Here is a 21,152-nt window from a genome sequence, read left to right as displayed (position 1 = left end):
CACCCGGAATATACAAAAAGCAGGACTTTCCGCTTTTAAAAATAAAACAAAAATGACAAATATATAAAACGCCAGATCACTGTTTGATGCCTTTAGACGTAAATGGTGCACACCAGATAATTTCGTCAAAAAGACCCAGGATGGAATGAGATGTTTTTGTGAAGATACCAGAAAAAATCTGTCCACTTTATGCTGGTTCATCATCAGAAGCAGCAGAACACCTGCAGACTGAAGGTGTGTTTGAAGTACCACATCACTCAGCTTGCAAGCAGGACAGTACTCTTCCAGGGGACAGAGACATTGCAAACATCCAGGCCACAGCTATTTCAGCAGAGAAACTCACACGAAGAAAGGTCACCAGTGCCTTCTGTAAGTGCCTCTGTCAATGTGTGTACCCGATATGAAACACCAGAGGGCTTTCGGACCCAGAAAAAAGAAGGTGCCTTGATTTGTTTCCAGTACTGCACTGCATTAAGAAACTGCTGTGGAATCTTTGGCACTGCTGGCTTTTGCAATAGTAATCATCTCTCCTATAATGGCATTGGGGGTCTGTATGTTTGATTTGCTGAGATGGAAGACCGAAGTTTTGCAGAGAAGTAGGGTCATTCAACAAGACTCCCAGGAATTTAAATATTCAGACAACAACTATTCAGGTTTTTTGTACTAACAGAATAAACATAAATCATTATACAAATCATTATACAAATGGATTTATAAACATAAATCCATTTAGTTAAATTTTGGTGAATTCAATTTTCACAACGGAACAGTTCTTTATATTTGGTGTGCAAATGTTATTTTTTCCATCAGAGCTGAATCTCTGTTACCTCACTGCACTGATCATGCAGTCCAAAAGTTTTCTTAAAACTGTGTTCGTACTGCCCTCTATCGGACCCGCCAGGATCAACATGTTAGTGCAATGCACAATGCTCCTGTATAACAGTTTAAATTGTGTTCCCAAATGACTAAAAACAGATCGGTGAACTGATATTTTTGCATGTTATTCCGAGCACCACTTTGAACCTATTGACGATTTTTCATTTTTTATAGGATCCAAAAGTCATATAGGTATCGTCTCGCTCACTAACTCCAAAACTCCCACTTCAATCCTGTTCGCAGTCACAGGAATCGAAAAGAAATGCTATCAGTTTCGCAAAGCACACACCTGTTCATTTTCTGCTGTATTTAATATACAACAGAAGACATATCACATTATCTAACCAAATTCCGAAAACATTAATTGAAAGAATATATTTAAATACGGTTCAAATAATAAAATATTTAAACTAAAATGTTATATTTTTGTAAATGTACATTTCTTTCATTGGTGAAATGTTAAAAAAAGATGTAGCTAAACTAGTAAGGCGATATTTCTTTTCAAAAGCTATTTTGATTATGCAATATGTAACAATCAGATTTTATATTACATCTATCATAGTACACAGTTCATATTTTTGTTTTATAAGGTTAGTGTTGCGTCTCCAGCCCGTCTAATTTATAATGTAAAGGAACAAGTAATAGGTTTATTCCATGCTGAAAAAAAGAAGAAAGAGAACACAACGTTTCGGCCGTGGAGCCTTCTTCACACCTGAAGAAGGCTCCACGGCCGAAACGTTGTGTTCTCTTTCTTCTTTTTTTCAGCATGGAATAAACCTATTACTTGTTCCTTTGCAGCCTACGCATGCTGACGCAGCTACCCACCTAATTTATAATGTACTCACATGCAGTGACACTGGTGAATTACACCTTCACTTGTGTTGTAGTATGTTTTACTAATTTTGCTAATTTGACAATTATTTCCAAAGGTTTAGAATATTATAGTCGGATACGGTTTGTTAAAAAGCTCACCTTTGAATAATTAACCATATTTTTTAAAATAATTTTGTTAATAGCGGACGAATAAGGAATAATTGCTCTTTTCGCTTACTCGTGAAACACTTACATATTAGGTTACGCGATCGAAGTGTATTTAGGAAAGCATTTTTCCGAAAGAAATAATGCAGTTCCCATAAAAAGCAATTGAAAATAAGGTTTTTCTTCGATAAGATGGAGGTTATCCAACTAATTGCATGTTCATGGTGCAGAATTCTACGAGTTATAATTTAGGTTAGCTCTTTTTAACCGCTAGTTGTTTACAGATCTTAGAATAGAAATCACACCTCTCACATGGGCGAGGAATTGCCACAGGAAAACCCGCTGTTTAGGAACTTTTCAAGGCACATAACTTCAGTAAATCTCTTTGTGCTTTCTGAGAAAAATTTTATATCACGTATGTAAACCAAGACTGCATTTTTATGTACGCAGATATGACTTAAATCCCACTAAATTAAATATTTTATTAAATGTTATAGTCTGTTGTGCAAATAGTTTAACCGTGTATAAGGTAATTCTGTCACTCCAATAGATAATGTCATATAAAGAGAGAAAAGAATTGATCTCTTTTATTGACATGTTACTGAAAGGGTAGGCGCAGTACCCGACTCGCTTAGATCCAGAGCAAAGTTTTAAAACTACCGCCGTGGTTTGGATTTGTGAGTCAATAGCTTCTATCAAACACCTGCACAAAAGGCAGAACTCCCGCAAGAGACACGGTAAACGTTGCCAACGTACAAATACACCGAAATAAACGGCTTCCACCTGCTGGGGGAAAAATGCGGTACAAGGCAGCCACACACAGGAAAAAATAGTTACTTCTTAATGGTTATGCCTGGAACACAGAGGTTCATGACAGAAGAGCATCCCAACGACACAGTTTTAACACCTGTAACGTCTAAAAAGGGGAAATATGTTATTCAATGGGATCAAGAAAAAAAAGTTTTATGCCCTTTGTAACATCATACTGTACTGGAGCTCAGTGCTGTTCCACCTACTTGTCATTAAAGCCACCAGAATAATCAAGCACCAGCTGTCCAACAAAGAAAGACAATTTATTCATTGCAAAGATTTTGCACAATCTGACATGAAGACGTTTTTCTAAATGAAAAGGCTGCTGAAATATTATAGGAGGAAAAAGTACTCGTGAAACAGACAAGGATCCTGACGTGAGGAATAGAGCTGTTTTTTTAGTTTAGAGATGTTTCCAAACAACCCCAACAATGTTTCCGTTTTAATTATAACCTGAGCCTTCGGTTCGTTTTATATAGTCAATCCCCCTTTTTGTATTGCTTTTTTTAAGGTGCCAGTTTTTTAACAAAAAATGCACGCATCACGTGTTACACAGAAACGGAAACAAACTCCTCACACCAATGACTGATGGGTGCTCCACTCAGCAAAATTGGAAACTTTAACACATTTAATTCCATTGTCATACTTTCTTGTTTAATAGCACATTTGTCTGTTCTCTACATGACCAAGGAACTACTCAAATTTAGCAGTGGTCTGTAACCTGGCCTGAATTTGCAGAAACATTCTATTCAAAGGTCAACATCTTAGTAATGTTGTTTTAAAAAAGAAGGTATAGCATGGCAGTATTGCACGCTTTTATGCAGTTTTTCCATCATGAAGGACTTCAAAGACCTTTACATACTGTATGTAGCAGGAGACTCGCAACATTCACCACTGAAGTGCAGAACTCACCTGGGTAATACCAGCAGCTATGATGCGACACCAGCCTCATGACACATCTGAGCAGGTAATGAGGGGAGAACTTGCTTCCCCAAATATATTAAGGGTGAACTCAGGAAAGCCACTGTGCATATCCAGAGTGGAACTTATCCCAGGTATAGGAGTTAATACAACAACTCCATCGAAAAGAGACATGTGATCTTTAATGACTACGTTCAAAGGATTTTGATTTAACATGTCATCTGTAGTACAACACATCCCAAATCACAACCTCCTTGGTCACCACACTGGGGCATTGGCTTTGAAAACTGTGGTCCAGGGGGAAGGGTGCCATCTACTGGTACACCAACAGGCAAAACCTTTTCAGGGTGTAGTAAAACATTACAACCATATATAAGCAATTAACCAGTTCGACAGCTAATGCATTAAAAACCAAGTAAACCTTTAAAAACTCCATTCACACTCCTACATTAATATTCCATGAAGTGAATTGGTTTCTGGTAGATCAGTATTCACTTTAACAAGTGATAGAGCTTACCCTCATTAAAGTTGTGCAATCTTTAGACTCCTGTCAAGACACCAAGGATGCCTGCTCATTTCAGGCAAACATAAAACCTGGCATTCACATTGGAATGCGTAAACAGAAAACAGTGGTTACTTTAAAAGCAAACCTGTATCCTAAATGCCAAATAGTTTATTGTATCTTCATATTCAAAGAAGAATAACAAAATAACTTTTTGATTGGTTTTAATTACATCAAATGGGCAGGGGCAGATATGGTCTGACTTAAGGCATCATGCAGCTAGAAAATCTAACAGAAATAATTTTTTCAAAGTAACAGATGTATACGTGGTTACATATTCTAGGTTTATTGAAACCAAATAGCTCCAAAAAAAAAACAACATAAAAATTGAACATTAAATACTAGTCGCATGTCTGTCATCTCTCCTGTTAAAAAAAGTGCATTCAGCTGCATACAACTACCACGTTTCTCTTTCACTCTTTTGTATGGTTTTGGGAACTGATGCCAAGAAAGGCTGTTTAAAAAGAGTCATCCAGTGGGATTACAGAGTTAACATGTTTCGACGTTCACGCATACAAACTGCTCAGAAAAAAACAGGTATTCTCTTTTTTTTCAACGGCTCGGACTTAAAATGTTTAGCACGGTTGATGCTATATTATTCTTCTAGAAAAATGTCAATTTTATAACCAAATGTTCAACCAATAAAAGTCTATTGGGTTTGTGTTGTACATGTTTCAACAGCAGAGGCAAACTTTATAACCAGACATGGGATCAAATGTGGTGAACTGGGATTCCTCCCAAGGCTCCTGAACACTGGCTCAGTCGATGTATTGGGCCAGCCAGCGGAACCCCTCGCCGTAACCCTGTCTCTTCAGCACACTGCACATAAACACTTCTAGTGGTCTCGTATTCAGCTCCTTCAATGGAACGTTGCCCTAAAAAATTAAAAAATCAAAGTTAGATTGGGCACAAAACGGTAATGAGCATTACCTAGACGGTTGTGCTTCTATTTCTCCATACTGCATAAAAGAATTAAACATCCTAATAGGTGCAGCTAAGAAAAATATCAAGCACCAGTAGACATAGCTTAGAAAATAAGAGGATACACATTCAGAATGGGAAATGAGATCCATAAATCTATTTTCATGATAACGTTCGGGCTGCATGGTGGTGCTAGTTAGTTTTGCTGCCTCACAGTTTTGGGGCCCTGGGTTCAATTCTGGACCTGAGGTGCTATCTGTGTGGAGTTTGTATGCTCTCCCTCTGATTGCATGGGGTTTTCTCTGGGAGCTCTGGTTTCATCCGACAGTCCAAAGACGCCCTGGTAGGTTAGGTAGCTTCAATGATAATTGGCCCTGATGTGTGTGTGAGTGTGTCAGCCTTGCAATGGACTGGTGCCCTGAACAGGGCGGACCTGCTTTGTGCCCATTGTTTGCTGTACACGCTCCAGCTTCCCCACAACCATGAACTGGAAGAAGCGGTCAGAAAATGGATGGATGATCATGTTCATCTGAAGTACTACTATGCCCTAAATGTGTTATGTAACTACTTAAATTCTGAAAAAAGTACAAATACATTTATTGTAAAAGTACAGAAAAACACATGTACAGGCCTGAGTGAGAAATGTGCTCTCATTACCTTGCCTGTTGTCTGTCCATATAACCCAAACAGTTCTCGTAACTTCTCTTCACTGATGGCTTCTGGTCTGTCAATCTTGTTACCAAGGATCAAGATAGGCACATTTCCAATGGTTTCATCCGTCATTAATGCCTGAAAAAAACAGAGTACTGCTTGAAAACACTTATAAAAATACTCCAACATTAGTGCTCTACTGCCTTAACCACAGTGTACTACAGCAGCTCAAACCTCCTCTGCAGTGCCATGTGCTTGAACCTTGGTTCAGTCACCAATCACCTAAACATCTAAAAGAATTAAGATTAAAAGTAAGGCTCATCACAACTACCAGTAAAAATAAACTAAAGAAAGATATTCCCCACCTCCACAGTTCTGGTGGACAGATATAAAGATGTGCCAGAAGCCACTTGTATGATCATACTAATTATACACAACTTGAAGCTTTAGGCCAGGCATTGTGAATCCACTTGAAACTGGCATGCAAATTTTAATCCTTGCTGTAATATACATGTGCATTCAAATATGGCAATTATATAGTATAACATACTTAGAAATGTTAAAACAAATGAATATAGGACCACTAGTATTGCTTGCGTTTTAATGCCTCTCAGTATACAGTAAAGTAAAATTTGGAGGTTAACCACTCTGTTAATACAGAATATTCACCTGCCAATGAAATGACTTAAGTAACTTTTACACACCACATAAAAGCATGTAATTACAACAAATTATACCTAACCACATATAACGAGTGCTAAGCATGCCATGAGGTCTTTTGTATGCAGTACACTCTGAAGTAAATACTGTTATTTACAGACTGAACCTTTGTTCACACAGACTGTAAAGTGTAGTCATTTTATATTTTTATATAACTTCTATGGTTACAACACATAAAGAATTCAATACAATTTAAATAAAATAAATCCTTACACTTATATAGAGCTTTTCTGGGCAGTCCACTTAAAAGTGCTGTATATCTAATTGGAACTCCTTTCTACAACTACCAATGTGTAGCACCCACCTAGATAATACAACGGCAGCGAAAGTACAGTACATTCACCAAACATCAGTTATCAGTGGGGAGAACAGAGTATGAAGCCAATTCATAGAAGGGGATTATTAGGAGGCCATGATTGGTAAAGGCCAGTGGGAAATTTGGCCAGGATACCGGGGTAAACCCCCTACTCTTTTTAAGAAATGCCCTGGTATTTTTAATGAGTACAGAGAGTCAGGACCTTGGTTTAACTTTATTTCATCCAAAGGGTGATGCTTTTATTTACAGTATAGTGTCCCCATTCCTATACTGGGGCATTAGGACCCACATAGACTGCAGGATGAGTACTCCCTACTCGTCCCACTAACACCTCTATCAGCTACAACCTTAATGTTGCCAGGAGGTCTCCTGTCCAGGTACTGGCCAGATTTACACCTGTTTAGCTTCAGTGGGTTGCCAGTTCTGAGTTGCAGGGTGACATAGCTGATGGAGTTTATAGTTTTGACTGTACTACATATGTCTCTGCTTGTAAAATCATGTAAGGGTGCTGAAATTATAAAAAAAAACTAAAATGTATAAAACACATTTTTATTTTTAATGAGTCACTTACATCAAGTTCTACTTTGGACTCGGCCAGTCTTGGAAAGTCTGCACAGTCCACTAGGAAGACAATACCATTGATGGCAGGGAGGTAGTTTTTCCATACTCGACGAGCTGAAGAGATAAAAAACGTTAGCGCCTGGATTGACAAACAATAAAAGCAGCACAGAGATGTGCAAAAGTTTTGTAGTGTAGGTATCAATTTTGTTTGTACATTAAGTACCTTGTGCGTGGCCACCCAAATCAAAGGTGGTGAAGGTCATACCAGCAATGGTCAGCTCTTCAGAGGCTAGTTAGCAAATAAAACAGACATTGAAACATATTAGGGTAAATTATCTGTTCAAAAAATGAAGAACAACAGTAGTCAGGCAGGGTGGCATGATGAGACAGTGATGTCCATGGCTGCCTCCCAGCACTGGGGCCCTGGGTTCAATTTCCTGGGTGCTATTTGTGTGGAGTTAGTATTTTCTCCCCATGTTCACATGGGCTTTTGCTGTGCTGTGCTTTTTACTGTGCTCTAGTTTCCTCCCACAGCCCAAAGACATGCTGGTATGTTATTTGGCTTCTGGGTAAAAGTGGCCCTGGTGTAAGTGTCTGTATGTCTGCCCTGCGATGGACTGGCGTCCCATCCAGGGTGTATCCTGCCTTGTGCCTGTTGCTTGCTGAAATTGGATCCAGCTCCCTTGCGACCCTGAATTAGATGAAGTGGTTAGAAAATGGATGGCTGGATTACTCAGGCAGTTCACTATGGCTTTTTACAGTTATTTCCTTTTTCAAAGTGAGTAACTGATTCTCACATGACTTTGAAGCTAACAATCAGAAGCAGATAAAAAAATATGCTTTCCAAATGTACATTGGGGATTCACAATCAAGTTAAAATAAACCACTCTTAAACTGAATTCTCATGTTTTTTTCTTTACTGGAGTAATCATGCAAGAAGTGCATAATCAAATTGGTTCTGAGCAAACATACAGCAGGAGGCATGTGTGTAGAAACAGGACAGTGGACTTCTGCTCCTCAACAATAAAGAAAATTAAAAAAGACAAGTGACTGGGAATGCACAATCAGTTCACATTACACAATTTCTGACTGCAACATGAACGGTCCGATCAACATGAAGAACATCAACAAGTGCCACTTCACAGACTGCGCAGTTCTGTGCAATGATGGTATTCTAACATCACATATGTAGCAGTGATTAAGTGTTTTAAATGTCATTACCATTAGGATGGAAAATAACATAAATGACAACTATATTGTATTGGTAAAACATATCAAAATAGGCACAAGTAAATTCCATCTTGTCAATGCATTCACAGAAAATTAGTTTATGCGAGCTCAACGATTTTCATTGCAGACAGCGCGTTTTCAAAAAGGAAAAAAAAGATCAACTCACTTGGATGTAAAGTTGGCACATGCTGTCCCAATCTGTCATCTTTGAGCATGTGCAGTAGCGTTGTTTTGCCAGCATTGTCCAATCCAAGAAATACTAATTTGCCAGATTTCTTGTACAGTCCTGAAATGCAGCAAAAAAATAATTAGCATACCAATTCTTTTCAAAAGGCAGAAAATCTTCTCTTCATAAAAAAACAACTAAATTAAATTTAAAGGCTATTTTATATAATACTTTACGCACACCTGGTCTAACACTTCAGTAAGCAAGAACTCTTCTCCATAAACACAATGTATTCAAGTTGATTTTGATGAAAATACACTGTACCCCAAGTATTACATTACGAGTACATATATCGCTTCTCCCGTCTTTCCCAGACAAAGCTCAAATCCCAAAGGGAGATGTCTTAGATCAACCTTTGCTTAATTAAACTCAAGAGCCATCGTTTCTCAATAATTACCTGAAATCATTCAAGAAGCTGAGTGACAAAATGCACAGATGTGAATGTTTAGAAATAAACTTTATACAGCACGTGTGTATTTCAGGATTTATAGAGTGATAAATATCAGAAATATAATAGATGTTGGAGAGTGTAGTGAGTCACAGAGCTGAAAGAATAGCTGCTTGTACTGCTGGGAAGAAGACTCCCAGCAGCCAGCAGCAAGCAGCTAAACTTGGCTCATGATCCGCAGGGGAGGGCGAGTTGCCCGTGTGATGCACCTCACACCTCAGCTGTAGTGCAGGTCAGGTTTCATTAACTTCCTCTCCAAGACACCAATTACAGACCACTAAGATGTTCATAAGACGGTTTCAAAACGGTTCAGAACTGTCATGATTTCTAACATAGTATGATAATCAAGACAGTTCCTTGAATAAAATTAAAATATGAACCAGTCAACTCCTGGAGTTCTACAGGAGTTCAACCTTCTACCCACCCCTGAGTCTATATTTGCTTTAGGGTACAGACTATCATATTATCTTAAACTGAATATCTTTACTAGTCACTTACCTAGAAACTGCAGTACACTACTGAAACCACTGTAAATCCAATCAAATATGAAGGACATATCCGGATGTGTGAATCCTGTAATATAAATAAAAAAATAAAAGAAAATCAAAAACTCTTCCTGGATTTGCAGTCTCTGACTATAGAATGAGAGGCCATACAGCAACCTCAATGCTGACCAGTTCATTACAGATATAGGCAAATAGGCATATTATTTAAGGCAATTTAAGTTAAATAAGCTGTCGATGTTATGGAATGTAGGACAAAGCTTAAAAGATAAGATCACTTTATTGGCCATATACAATGTCTTACTCTCCATGAGACACACAGACATGGAGAGAATCTGGGTGTCAGAGCACAGGGTCAGCCATTTAGGGTTAAAGGCCCTGATCAAGGGGCCCAACGAAGTAGGATTCCTCTGCCGGCCGCAGGATACGAACCGGCAACCTTCCAGCCACAGGCGCAGATCCTTAACCACAGAGCCACCGCACCACTCAGCCTCTAACCCTTACCTGTGCAGCCTCATCTGAATGCACTGGAAAACAGTATCATAGTTGCCACAGGTGCAGTTTTTTAGGTACAGTTCCCTGACTTGCTCTTCTTCCAGCATATGGTGCAAAACGTTTATTTTGTATATAAAAAAAATAATCTTTTTGAATCATGGCCACTAAATCTCAAGTTCTCCACTCTCAGAACAAACATGATACTGCTGCCAGTTTTTTATTTATTTTTTTAGGAGGAGTTCTAATAGATCCCAGGAGGGTTGAGAACTTAACCAGAAACACCATAATAATGAAAGTTTACATGGCATTGCTAATGTGACTATTAGACAATCTGGTGCTATTCTCTCAGCAGAAAACAAGGATACATGAAAGTGTTTTTCGCTATCTGTTAATGCATTTGCTTTAAACTTTCTGCACCATGCTGTTTTGCTTTAAAAAATCATTTCAAGGTCTCTTCAGCAAAGGCTCATTTTAAAGCTGTGCTTCTGGGTGCTACTGATGGCATTTAGTAAGTGTTTAACCTACTATTTTCTGAAATAACATTATTTTTACTGCAGTTATTTCAACAAGCTTTTGTCATAGGCATTTGAGAAATGGTAAAAATATAGAATGAATTAATATTTCACTAGAAGACACAACCCTGATCCTGCATTCTCAATATTTAATACAATACATAAGATTCCCATTATTTCATGCCACAACCCTTGTCAAGAATAAACAGCTTCCTGACCATGGGAGGATTTTCATGGTACACTTAAACAAACAATGAAAATTCTGATTATGAATGTATAAACATTCTACACTATGGACAAAATTAGAAATCATTGTATGGCCTTTATGAATATATTGTATAGCTTTAGCACAAGATCACCTTCAGGAAACGTAATTGTCATTACACTCCACATCTGATTTATTGTGAACTACCCCACATATTTATTCAGGTTAATAAACATTACCTCAGGGATCATGATCTCTTTAGCCCAAAAAAATATTTACAAAAAAGCTTAAAACAATGCAACAGAACATGCTGGGGTGGAGTGTAATTTTCGCTCCATTTACAAAAAAATCTAGCATGCTTATTGTTAATATGCACTAATCAATAATAATTTGACTAAATTATCAATCAAAGCAATAATCACTGATCATCACAGATGTTTTCTTCTTCCTCAGCTCCTTAAGTATTTTAAAAACAGCCTGCCAGGAGGTCAATTCATAATCTTCTATTATTAATTTGTCCTCTTGTTTGCCTAGAAATACATCTTTAACACTAATGAAGGTATGTTATCATAGCGTATGCATATTTTAAATTATTTTAAATAAAGATTTATAGCATATTTATCCAAGATTGCTCTTGAATCATTTAATTCCTGTACACAGAATCCAAAAGCTGTCAGTAAACCGTTTCAATTAGAGATTCTAAATAGGCTAGAAAAGGCCTACCAAATGTTTGAGATCAGAAGCAAATTTCTTACCATACTCCTTTCTCCACATTCACTTTGTAACAGAATCTGATAAGCTGACCTATAGTTCCAGTTACACAACATCCAGATGATTCCGGAGCAACGTATACTGAAAGCAAAGGTCAAGAACATGCAAATTCCACAAAAACTACACGTCAGCAGCTATTTTCAACTCTAGCACACTACAAGAGTAGGATTGTCCTACTCACAAGAGTAAATGATACAATCCAGCAGCAAATTCATAGGGTCAACTGCCATGACGTGATTTAGTGCATCAGGTTGCACAGACTTAAATAGCCTATTAGAATTCAGCATGAACTGAAGAGTGTGCTTCAGCAACAACAAGATAGTCGTGAGTACAAAAACGATCAGAGTCACTTCTCCAAACCATTTAAGATTTTCACCATGACATTCAGCACCATCAACAATCCCAAGGATAACTTTAAAAACTTGATAAAATCAACATGAATCCTCCACAAATAATTAAAGAACTTCAGGCTGGCAGCTGGCTTACACCCGAAGGCTCCACAGCCGAAACGTTGTGTTTTCCCTCTTCTCTTTTCAGCATGGAATAAACCTATTACTTGTTCCATTAAGGAACTTCATTGCCATTTTAAATCACTTCGAATTTAAACATTATTTTCTTATAAATTAAAGCCAGACTTGTTAAATATACCTTGAGAGACATCTAAAAACATTAGATGCAAACGTAACCCACATCTTATCTTAACCCATAAGGGGGACTTTCAGTGGTCAGACTGAAAATAATTGATCATTTCAGAATGCTTTCTCAACAGCTGGGTATACATTTATATATGGAAGACAACTACATTTATTTTTTTGAGGTTAACATATCAGCGTAGCATGTTTCCTAGACTTAATTTAACATTCAGTATTATTACTTTTTAAGCTTTTTATTGGAGAAACCAATGACTATCAACTCAACTGGATACTTTACTCTACATGTTAACAATTGACCCTCATCACATGCAAACATTCATTAGGCTGTGATATGTAGTGAAGCCAGGCTGTCATTATCCCAGCACTGTTTTTATATTATTTGCCATTATATTTTTTTTCTCATAAAAGGCACTAAATAAAAGCTGGTTGGGAAAGTGGTTAGCATTGCTGCCTGTCGGTGCTGAACAGCCGAGTTCACTGCTAGACCTGGGGTGCTAACCGTGTGGAGTTTGTATGTTCTCCCCATGTTCACGTTCCTCCGGGTCCTCTAGTATCCTTCCACAATCGAACAATATACTGGTACGTTGATTGGCTTATGGAAAAATTTGCTGGCACCCATTACTTGCCAGGATAGACTCCGCTTTGAGCTCTTGTAGTGGATAAGGCAGTTAGAAAACAGACAGATGGAAGCACCCGTTACAAGAAATGAAATATCACTAATTTTGTACCTCTTATATATAACTAAACCATCTGCAAGGAAGGAGAAAAACAGTGCCAAACTTGTGGTGAAGGATGCGCAGCAGAGCACAATACATATGGACCACGTCTTTCTCAACAGTTGGGTGCACAATAACATCTTTGTGCTGACAACATGAGAATTCAAGAAAACATCTGTAGGGACTTTGACTTTTATGTAAATTGTCTAGTATGGTTAATGTTTTAGCAAAGCCACAACCATCTGCATAAATGATATGCGTGGCAGATTGCTTTTTATTGACCCTCACAATCCAATAAAGCAGGGGATCTCAACCCTGGACGTCAGTGTCCAGCATGCATAAGGTTTTCTGTCTCCTTACACTGTCAACAGCTTCAAGATGTGGAAAAGGGATGGGTTGATGCATTAAATGTTAACTGGATTAATCTAAGCTTGTTCCAGGAGAAGAGCTGTTCATTAAAATGAGACACAAAACCTCCTGGGCCCAGAAGACCCCTGATGATATACTAGTAGAAGTGTGGAAATGTACTTTTAGTGTTTCACAGTTCTGCAAGGCAGATGAAAATCCCATCTATTGTACATTAGCATTAATGTAATGAGATAATATGACAAATAAAAGTAATATAATCTCATTACAAAACTAAAAAATGCATGTTTGAATTAGACATAATTTCAAAACACTGCAAATTTCAGATTTCACTTTGCACACAGACCGTCCATATATAAATGCACTCACATCCACACATTACAACACCCAATCAGCAGCAGTATAGGCTGAATAGGATAATGCTTGTTTGGTACTGAAGCTCAAATACTCAATAACACTCCATTACTCAAACCAAATATACAAATGAGGAAATACCAATGCTGAATTAACATACTTCAAATATTTATAATTCTCAAATACCACTGTGCTTACTTGCCTCTACTGCCATGACATCACAATGTAGTAGGAAGGAATTTGTACACTGCAAACACTCAGGAAGACATAATCTCTCAAGTCTGTATGGCTCAAGGACTTAACACGTTTGAGAAAGGCGTATCACATTATTCCTACAAAGTATTGGCTAAAACTAAATTCCTACACGCAGTTCTTAGCGTCGTCTGGAAAACTGACTTTTTATAGAAAGCACCGTGTTGACAGAGCAATTACAACCGCCGTTTTATCTACAATTCATTAAAGAACAATACTTTTCTTACTTTTTCCCCCATGAGCTTTTAGGGCCTTAACTCCAGAACTCTAGCCATGAAGGAATAACACTTCAGGATTAATGGAAAATGAGACAATCGCACGAAACAACAATTATGAGTACCTGAATCAACTCTATACAGCATGGTGTGGTAGTAATTAATTCCGGTTTATTCACTGGATTCTCAACTAATCTCTCAGAACAACTAGTGTTGATTACAGTCGACCGCCTGATTCGCATTACAGAGAAGAAATGAGAATTAAAAAGGAAGGCGTCTATCATCACTGTATTTTAAACGGGGACAGAAAATGTATTTTCTCCTCCCAATTTAAAGCGACGGAGTAGAAGAACACGTTACTACAGAAAGTAAGAACGCTTGGATATTAAAAACCTTCACAAGCCATTTAAAAGGGAACGTGGTCAACTTAATCAGTTTTTAACTATAGCCAAGAGAAAGCCGGTCGCTTTTTACGCGTCAATTATATATAGAGCTAGGTGGGTAAACGAAATGTCAGAAAGCCCCGTCACCATTCTCGTAGCACAGCCTAAGCTCTCCGTATACAGGATATAAGAAACTGTAACCAAGCAAGAAAAATATGACGCCTCCCATACCCAAAAAGATTGATCACCACCTTCACTGAGTATATTAAATTACTGCAAACAGGAGATCAGACCAACGTTTGGAGGTGAAACGGCAATCCGTGTTTTCAGCCAAGAAATACGGGTACCGGACATCACTCGGTACCACCAAAGCCAGCACAGCACACCTGAGTCTACGTGTCCCGGCTACACTGCCATCACGCAAATCTCCCCTTCCACGAAAACACGCAGAATATCCCCCTACACACCGCGGTACTCAGAAAACAAGGCTACCCGACACACATAGATCCTTAACATTAACTGTCAATTAAATTCACTCTGATTACACAAGCCCAGCAAACCTATTGAACTGGAGGTTTACCGTACAGTCCTATTGGCTAAGAAATCTCAATAACGCTTTCGCTGGTAAAAAGAATAACGATTCAAAAACCTACCTGTAACCGGCACGATAAAGAATTAAATGCTTCTGCTCTACTCGTGAAGAGAAATACGTCTCCGTCCCCCCTGTGTGCCCGTATCTCTCCTCTCCCCGTCTCCGTGTTTTGTTACCGAGCCACGACACACAGCAATGGCCGACTATCAGCTCCCAGCCCTTGACACAGCCGCTTCCTCCATGTGTTACACACTAATTCGTCCCGACGGGCAACAGCAACACTCCCTGTTTTTAGAGGCACTGCCTAATGATACCGTAATACTGGACAAAAGACTCAAAGTTCAATCATATACATATAATGTATATTTGTTTTTCAAGTTTTTTATTTTTTAAAGTATAAAATTGTCAGCTTCGAACGTATGTCCCGTCTAAATATTGACTTTTTTGTCATTTTTTTTTTACTTTTTTAGTTCGGTTTCGTAATTTTCCAGATTGTAGTTCTCCGCATTTGTTGACTGGAATACGATCATTGTTTTATAAATTCGTAGAAAACAAAAAATGAAAGAAAAAATTTAACACGACATAAATAACAGTTATGTTGACCTTTTATCGTGGTGCTCCCATCTACTACTCTACTTGTCAAGAATACTAGAAGAATGCATTTAAATTAATTTAAATGTTAAAATATTCCACAAATGAAAAAATCCAATTTATAATGGTATATTATAATGCATAAAAAGCCATCCTCGATTTGCCACTGACTTCAGCCTTTGATTTTGGTTTTGAGTCGCAAACTGAAACCTTAACTATTTCTGGTATATATTTTTTCTGATCGCTTTGGGTAATTTATTCACAAATTGCATGATTGGTATACATAGTAACCGTGACTGTAAAAAACATCAAAAGTAAATATCACTCAAAAGAAATAAAACGACACAGGTAAAGATTTAATTCCAGCTGAACACACAGCAGTGCAGATTGCTCTGTTGTTTCTAGTACATCTGCAAAGGCTCTTACACAGGAAATGCCACGTGTACCCAATGCGCATGTGCAAGGGGGGTTACTGCACTGATCCTGCCTTCCTGACTTCCTGTGCGAGAAAAGGAGGATTTTCAACGATTACTTTCGATTGGGCCTGCACCCCCAGATCTGCTGGGAACGGCCTCAGACATGTCCCTCTAATTCTTACGCGACTCGGATTCAGTAGCCAAGGTGTTCCGTTAAAATAGAGCCGCTCTTTGTCAAGTGTCTGTTGTCATTTACGATTTTGAAGCAGGCATACTTATTCGCTATCCAGCCTGCTGTGAATTTGATCCCTGTGTCAGTTTCAAGATGTCAAATACTGGTTACAACTCACAGAATGGTGCTGGGGGGCAGCCTTTTACCAACGGTGAGTACGTAGCCCAGTGCTGCTTGTGCCTAGGGTTTCTTGGATGTATTCTCGCTGCGTGTAGGACCTCACTTTTTCTTTTGAAGTTCGACCTCTGTTTACCACCCTCGGGGTAGTAATACCACACAATAAAGTGTGCCTGCTTACGCACGGCAGAACGAAAAAGGAAATTGCGCGTACTGTGGGGTTATGCGTGAAGTGTGAAGAAAATGCTTTTTAAGGGGCTTGGAAAAGGAAGTCACATGATAGACGTGTCAATTCCTTCGCAATTTTTATATTGTGCAACTTCATGATTCCAGTTGGCAAGTTTCGTGATGTCATCGTGTTACACCTAGATTGTGGAGTGCTGAGTGGCCTCGTTTCGTGTTACAGACCTGTTGAAAAGTCACCTGCGTGATCTGAGTAAATAGAGCACGTTTTTATGTAATGTGCAACATTTTTACCACCTGTTATTATTCAGATTTTCGAAGTGAACATGTCTAATCTCCGCGTACACAAAGGAAATAATGGCAGAATTGGTATGTAATATAGCATTTATGTCGTGAGCGACGAGATTTCTCGTTATCTCAATAGCTGTGGATGTCTTATTAAAAACTGTGATTGAGCTTGGTAGTGACGTTTTCAGTGAAGTTGTTTATGTTGGTGTTCAAGTTTTTGGCTTGGTGTTTATGTTTTCCATTTAAATATATACTTTATTTCAATCGTAATATTCGTTTAGAGATACCGCCAACGGAATACCTACGACATTTTTATTTTCTTCTTTCTGAGATGTTGTTTGTGTTTACTGCTAGTAATGCTCAGTGAACTGGCTTTTTTAAAGTGCTGTTGATTGTTTTTACGTTATGGACGATAGTGATTTGGTCGAATAGCATTGTAGACGACTGAAGAACAGCCTATCTTCAGAAAGGAAAGGCTGTCTAGCTCAAGGAGTCTGGCAGCTTTCACTGTGCTCACTGTACATGTGGCATCTTTCAGGGACCTAGCTGTGGGAGGGCGAAAGCAGATTGTTGAAGTGTTCGGAAGCCTGTATTGAAATCTAGTGACTTGGAAAGTTTTACAGTCTTGTTTACAGATTTTAACTGCTAGGTAGTGACCATCTTCTTATTGTGTTAAGAGGTTATATCCCCAGGAATAATTTTTTATAACAGCCTGACCCATGAGTGCTCTAGCCAGTCTATTCTCATGCTTAGAAGTCACACTTTTAGTGTTTCTTTGTAAGCTAAAAGTAGCAGTGGGGCAGTGGTTAGCATTGCTGCCTTGCAGTGCCAGGGCCCAGGGTTCAGATCCATACCTGGGGTGCTGTCTGTGTGGAGTTTGTATGTTCTTCCCTTGTTCACATAGGTTTTTGCCAGGTGCTCTAGTTTCCTCCAACAGTCCAGAGACATACTGTTAGATTAACTGGCTTCTGGGAAAACTGGCCTTGATGTGTTTGTGTCTGTGTGTGCCCTGCGATGGGCTGGTATCCCTTCCAGGGAGAATACTGCCTTCCGCCCATTGCTTGCTGAGATAGGCTCCAGCTCCTCCTTGACGCTGAATTGGAAGAATTAGATTGATATAAGGTGGAGTGCCGTGTGTTTTCAGGTGCAGGGATTAAGACAGGTGTCGTCTGGTTTTTGTTCCACCCGCATTCTCAGTTACATCATTGGTCTACTTAATTAATTGGCTTCAAAATTGAAATGCTTCTTGCCAGGCTTTAAGGTGATTCTAGATAGCTGTGCCTGATGTGTATGATCTGTATGTCTTGTGTAATCAACTGTAAAAGACCTTTAGAAAATCCTACGTATGTTAAATTTAGGAAATAATTAAATTATCTGTTTAAATGACTTCTCAGGTTGGAACAAAAACAAGAAGAGCCAAGACCTTTCAGGAACTAAGTTTGAGACCTTTGTCTTAAAGCATGGCAGGAAAGCTGTTTTGAATAGTACTCAATATCAGTAATGATACAATTCTTAAACATTATTTATTGGTTTAGACACTTTAGCTATAGGGTAGGAGTTTCTTAGACTGAGGATTACTCAAGACCTGTTTAGGGATCTAGTGTATGGACATTGAATTCTGCCTTAAATTAGAGTTAATTGTGCTGAATCTGCTCACTATGTAATGGATCAGAAAAGGCCTTTTTACATATCACCTGAGATGATGAAATCTGTCTTGTCCAGCTAATGTATTGTCTTTGATAACATGCTTTCAAAGTGCAAAGATTCAGGCACCTTAGAAGCATACTCCTTATTCAGTTTTAAATAATCAGAATTGTGAATTTCCCTTCCGTTTCATTTGCATTCCACAGATAGGTTTGGACCATGTGGTTTCTACATTTATCTTTGAGATAAACATATCTGAAAGAGGATCCTATACCAACCTGAACAGATATCATCCAAAACCACAAAGTTTTCAGATCAACACAGTATCAATCAATACTCTCCACAATGTGAAAAATCTGTGCTGTAGCCTAAGTGAGCCTAAGCTGTATCTAGTCAGGCTTTCTAATTTTCTTCAGTCCTGTCAGCTGGATAAAGTGTCTTGTTTCTTTCCTTATCTTTGACTATTGAGTAGTTGTAAAACCTCTGGACCCTGCACAGTATATGAACTCTGAACGGTGCCTGTCCTCTCTCTGATTTATCATCATCAGTGAAACGCAGTTGTGGCAGGGACTGTTTTGAGTTCAATCAATTGTTATGGTTAAATCTGAATTTTGAAACTTGTAGGCTGAGTGGTCACAGTGCCTGTTTGTGGCTCAGGTTGAGCCTTGTTAAGGCCAGGGAATAAGTAGTGAGGGGAACACTCCCAGTGGGGCTGAGCCTCATCAGGGTCTCCTCGATTTATTATGCACTTGTGAACCTGCAGTGCTCCATCGCTATTTCTGTCATAACCAACTTTGCTGCTGGCGAGAAACAAAAAATAAGTGTGTGTTTTGGGAAATATAACATCTCATCTTCACCTTTCACCCCTCCTTCAGTGATGAAACAAGTGTTGTGGAGGAAAGCACAGCAGATTAACACCTTCTAATTCCACATTGGGAGGGTATAAAACATTCTGATTGCAAATTATTTTTTAGTAGAAGTTGGTAGCACTAAAAAAACTCACACAGGACTGTTCAGTTATGCCTTACAGAATTTCTCTGCACACGCTCGTGTTTTCATGCTTTTATAAAGCTACACCTCTTCCTTACCGAGAGTCTTGGGATACAAAGTCAGTGCAGTAACACAGGTCTCATGATGAAGGGATGTAAAATATCCTTGAACATAAAAACGTTTACAGAGGAGGCCATTAAGGGCATCTGGCTCATTTGGCATTTAATAGCTAATTAATTAAGCCAAGGATCTCATCCAGCCATGTCATTAAAGAAGCCAGGGTATCGGCTTCAACAGCATGGCTGTAGCCCTTTGGGTAGAGACATGTTTTAAATGCTTTTGTTTTTTGTTTCATGAAGTGCTCTATCTTCCCTTATATTCCTAATTGATTTGTTTAACCTTTTGGAATACTGTTTTTTTTAGTTTTCAATTTACTTAGTTTCCTAAACCAGTGTCTCAAACATCACCATCTCAGACATATATAGGATGTTTCTTAAGGACAATTTCACTACATTAAAGGTACAGCTGCCTATTAAACCTCAGAGTCGGATCAGAGATATTATAATTATGCAGCTAATTAAATAATTAGAGCAACTGTAATTGAGTTCTCTGGAGGAATAAAAGCATAATTTTAGCCATCTAGGAACTGAGTTTTAGACCCTGGTTCTAAATATGTTTTATGCTACCTTCAAAATAATTCATAAGAGAGTGTAATTTCCATAAACAGACTGATCTCTTCTTATACCTTCAGTATTTTAACAATGTTTAATTATAATTAAGTTGTAATTCTAAACACAGCTCAATACAGTTATAAATTGGTTGTTCCATGTTATTGCTGAATCGGGCATTATCACAGAAACAGCTGAGCATGGGGAACTTGTCCTGAGAGGAGTTTTGTTAGGGTGGTGCCTGACTCATTGATCGCTGCAGTTTGTGAGTTTGCAGCCTCATTCATAAGGTTTCCCTGCTTTTCAAGAGGCAGAGGGATTACATTTTATCTTTAGCTCTGAAAGAGGTTGTCTTCTCATCTTAGTTCTCTGCTTAAACATGCACCTCTTACTGGATAAATCTGCCTAATCAGTTTAAACGATCTGCCTCTCTTCTCAAGGACGGCAAATCCTCAAGAGTTTTCAGACAGTGTCCATTGCAATTTTACTGCACTACCAGCATGTTATAATATTTGTTTTGCTTTTGCCACATTTGGATGTTTAAACAGCAGATGTGTTTTAAACATATCAGATATTCATGGCTTTGATTATTCAAAGATCCCATTCAAAAAGACGATTTTCCAGAGTTGTAGTTTTGACCTGTGTGATTCGATATTCCAATTGAAAGAGCAAAAATGGCTTTTAAAATAGTTATTTTTGTACATTTAAATAAAGCAGAATTTCACTTGTTCTCTGAGAATTTTTTTTCAGTGCTTTTTAACTGCACTTTGGTTGTTCATTAAGAGT

The 21,152-nt window shown here is 38.4% G+C and overlaps 2 protein-coding genes across 7 annotated transcripts in view; one reads left to right on the top strand and one right to left on the bottom strand.

Moving 5' to 3' along the window:
* Positions 1–4,246: 4,246 nt before the first annotated feature.
* Positions 4,247–16,797, bottom strand: sar1b (secretion associated, Ras related GTPase 1B). Of its 3 annotated transcripts, none has more exons than XM_088931984.1 (7): positions 16,595–16,797; positions 9,719–9,793; positions 8,713–8,832; positions 7,540–7,605; positions 7,327–7,430; positions 5,726–5,857; positions 4,247–5,022 (listed from the first exon to the last, which is right to left on the bottom strand). In XM_088931984.1, the coding sequence occupies exons 2-7, from the start codon at positions 9,774–9,776 to the stop codon at positions 4,906–4,908; spliced, it is 597 nt and encodes a 198-aa protein (XP_088788110.1). In that variant the 5' UTR covers positions 9,777–9,793; positions 16,595–16,797; the 3' UTR covers positions 4,247–4,905. The 3 variants fall into 3 exon arrangements, with proteins under 3 accessions (XP_088788110.1, XP_088788108.1, XP_088788109.1); XM_088931982.1 differs by lacking the exon at positions 16,595–16,797 and adding an exon at positions 11,691–11,714; XM_088931983.1 differs by lacking the exon at positions 16,595–16,797 and adding an exon at positions 15,299–15,493 and having other exon boundaries at positions 4,297–5,022.
* sec24a (SEC24 homolog A, COPII coat complex component) overlaps positions 16,347–21,152 on the top strand; it is a 26,545-nt gene continuing 21,739 nt past the window's right edge. For 3 of the 4 annotated variants that reach the window (XM_088931981.1, XM_088931980.1, XM_088931978.1), the window contains exon 1: positions 16,347–16,627. In XM_088931981.1, coding sequence (XP_088788107.1) covers positions 16,570–16,627 — 58 coding nt within the window. In that variant the 5' untranslated portion in view covers positions 16,347–16,569. Of the gene's footprint in view, positions 16,628–17,009; positions 17,146–21,152 lie in introns of those variants that run through there. The other variant, XM_088931979.1, reaches the window with a different exon arrangement.

Source organism: Atractosteus spatula, chromosome 14 (genome assembly GCF_055471065.1).
Source record: "Atractosteus spatula isolate fAtrSpa1 chromosome 14, fAtrSpa1.hap1, whole genome shotgun sequence".
NCBI classification, from domain to species: domain Eukaryota; kingdom Metazoa; phylum Chordata; class Actinopteri; order Semionotiformes; family Lepisosteidae; genus Atractosteus; species Atractosteus spatula.
The sequence above is the reverse complement of the archived record's forward strand: the minus strand, read 5'-3'. Positions and strand labels throughout refer to the sequence as shown.

What these genes read in the sequence shown, in the direction of transcription:
- sar1b (XM_088931982.1), bottom strand. An exon ending in TTTGGGTGGCCACGCACAAG is followed by an intron (nt 7,431 to 7,539) that starts GTACTTAATGTA and finishes TTATCTCTTCAG; the next exon opens with CTCGTCGAGTATGGAAAAAC. An exon ending in ATGGACAGACAACAGGCAAG is followed by an intron (nt 5,023 to 5,725) that starts GTAATGAGAGCA and finishes TTAATTTTTTAG; the next exon opens with GGCAACGTTCCATTGAAGGA.